At 30.2% G+C, this 1,861-nt stretch overlaps 1 protein-coding gene across 4 annotated transcripts in view; it reads right to left on the bottom strand.

The window, feature by feature from the left end:
* Nucleotides 1-1,861, bottom strand: part of LOC106679798 (transformer-2 protein homolog beta) — a 22,601-nt gene that overhangs the window by 7,005 nt on the left and 13,735 nt on the right. For all 4 annotated transcript variants that reach the window (XM_014419143.3, XM_014419144.3, XM_014419141.3 and 1 more), the window contains exon 4: nt 1,046-1,174. In XM_014419143.3, the coding sequence (XP_014274629.1) occupies nt 1,046-1,174 (129 nt within the window). The remainder of the gene's footprint in view (nt 1-1,045; nt 1,175-1,861) is intronic.

Below are 1,861 nucleotides of genomic sequence, written 5' to 3'. Positions count from 1 at the left end.
TTTTAATCGACTAACTAAAAGATTTCCAAGACCTAGTTAAAATTTATTTCTCCTACAGATTATCACCATGTTTAAACCAGAGTGAGAAGAGAGAGTTTTATTCTGCGAGGCCACACTGAAATAAAAGTCAACCTGTCTAGAACAGAATTTAAATGGTGCCACAGCAGTTTTCAGGTTACAAAGATGATACCTTCACAACTCTGCCCCGCCCTACTAACTAATCTAATATTGAGAAGTGCAAGTATTGCTTTAGCTAAACACCTGTTCCTATTACCTTTTGATTTATTATTTGAACATTCTCGAAATGACATAACAAAATAAAAAACTCATATCTCAACAAAAATTTAAATAAAAAATCAAGGAGAGAATTTCTACAAATATCATTAGGTATATATACAAGAACAATATTTGAGTATAGTTAACAAAGGAACACATCCTTTTGAAACATTCACAGAGATAATGATTCAGTACTGTGATCTAGACATCCTTGGTTTACTGATAACGTTTAATGAATATAAAAATTTACCACTTTACCATGGTTTCCATCCTGACAAACCCTACCTGTCTAGTCAAAAAAATATTTAGCATGCATAGCCAGAATTTGAAACCAATCTGAGTAGAACTAATTCCTTTTTTCTGTTTTGCACGAGTTCTAAACGATACTTAAGAAAAATAAATGGTTAATTATAAAAATATAACTCAAATAAGCTTTAGTTTATTGTTGGTTTAAAATACATAATATGCGATTAATAACTAATCGCACAATTAAGATTTAAACCGATTAATATTGCAAGGGACAGGTAAACAAATGATAAGATATTGTTATCAATGTCTGTTTTTCCTTGCATAGGTCTAGAATGTAATTAATTATCTAAATCTCCCCTCTAAAGTTTTAAATAGAGCAAAATAAATAAAATTAGAAGTTAATTCTGTTGATTGAGTAGAACAAGATGGTTTCGGTTGTGGCCAAAAAAGAACTTATAAGATAGTTCCTTACCGTAACAATTCCTTTAAAACTAAATTATAGAGATTTAGTTAGGCTCACCTTGGCATCCATGACGACTTGAACGCTCTCTACCGGACCGTACTTGCTGAAGATATGATGGATCTGCTGTTCCGTTGTATAAATACTCAGTCCAAACACTCCAAGGCACCTGTTTGGCTCTGGGTTATCCTACAAATACCACATATTGTTAATTTAAAAAGTTACAAGATATAAGATTTAGTACAGACCCATATACATCAACGTACTTAAACTATACAACAATGTTGTTATAAAATAACATAGTTTGTGTTGAACCGATTTTTGTATACATTTTTTTACCAGTTAAAACTGAATATAAAATATTGAAGGATCAACAATATTTACTATTGTTTAAGAAAGTGTTAATCAGCTATTTAAGAAATTAATTTGCCACTGTGCTAATATTAAGTTTAGCAAGTTGATAATAAATGAATATATTTACTTAATGAAGAAAAAATAATTTAGAAACCGCCACAAGTGAATGAATGACTGGTATATTTTTAGGGGATTGCCATTCGTTCAACAAGGTTTACCATTACATATATTAATTATAGCGAGAAAAAGAAGGTTTGATAACGAATAACAAGATATTCCTTTAGATTAAAATATTATTTATGCAAAGTGACCCTTCAGTGTTTAAACTTTCTTAACGACCCATATATTAGCTACAGATCACGCAATGAAACAAAATAACAAACAATAATTTTTTTAATATACAGTTGACATTTCTATCTAAACTACGTGGACTACTTACAGAGATTAACATAACTTCTATAACCTAGTGTAGCGTAGAACTCGTTCTGTATAATTGAAAAACAATAACACAATGAACACGGT

Source organism: Halyomorpha halys, unplaced genomic scaffold (assembly GCF_000696795.3).
Source record: "Halyomorpha halys isolate HHAL.00 unplaced genomic scaffold, Hhal_1.1 Scaffold220.1, whole genome shotgun sequence".
NCBI lineage: Eukaryota > Metazoa > Arthropoda > Insecta > Hemiptera > Pentatomidae > Halyomorpha > Halyomorpha halys.
This window is presented reverse-complemented; position numbering and strand designations above follow the sequence as displayed.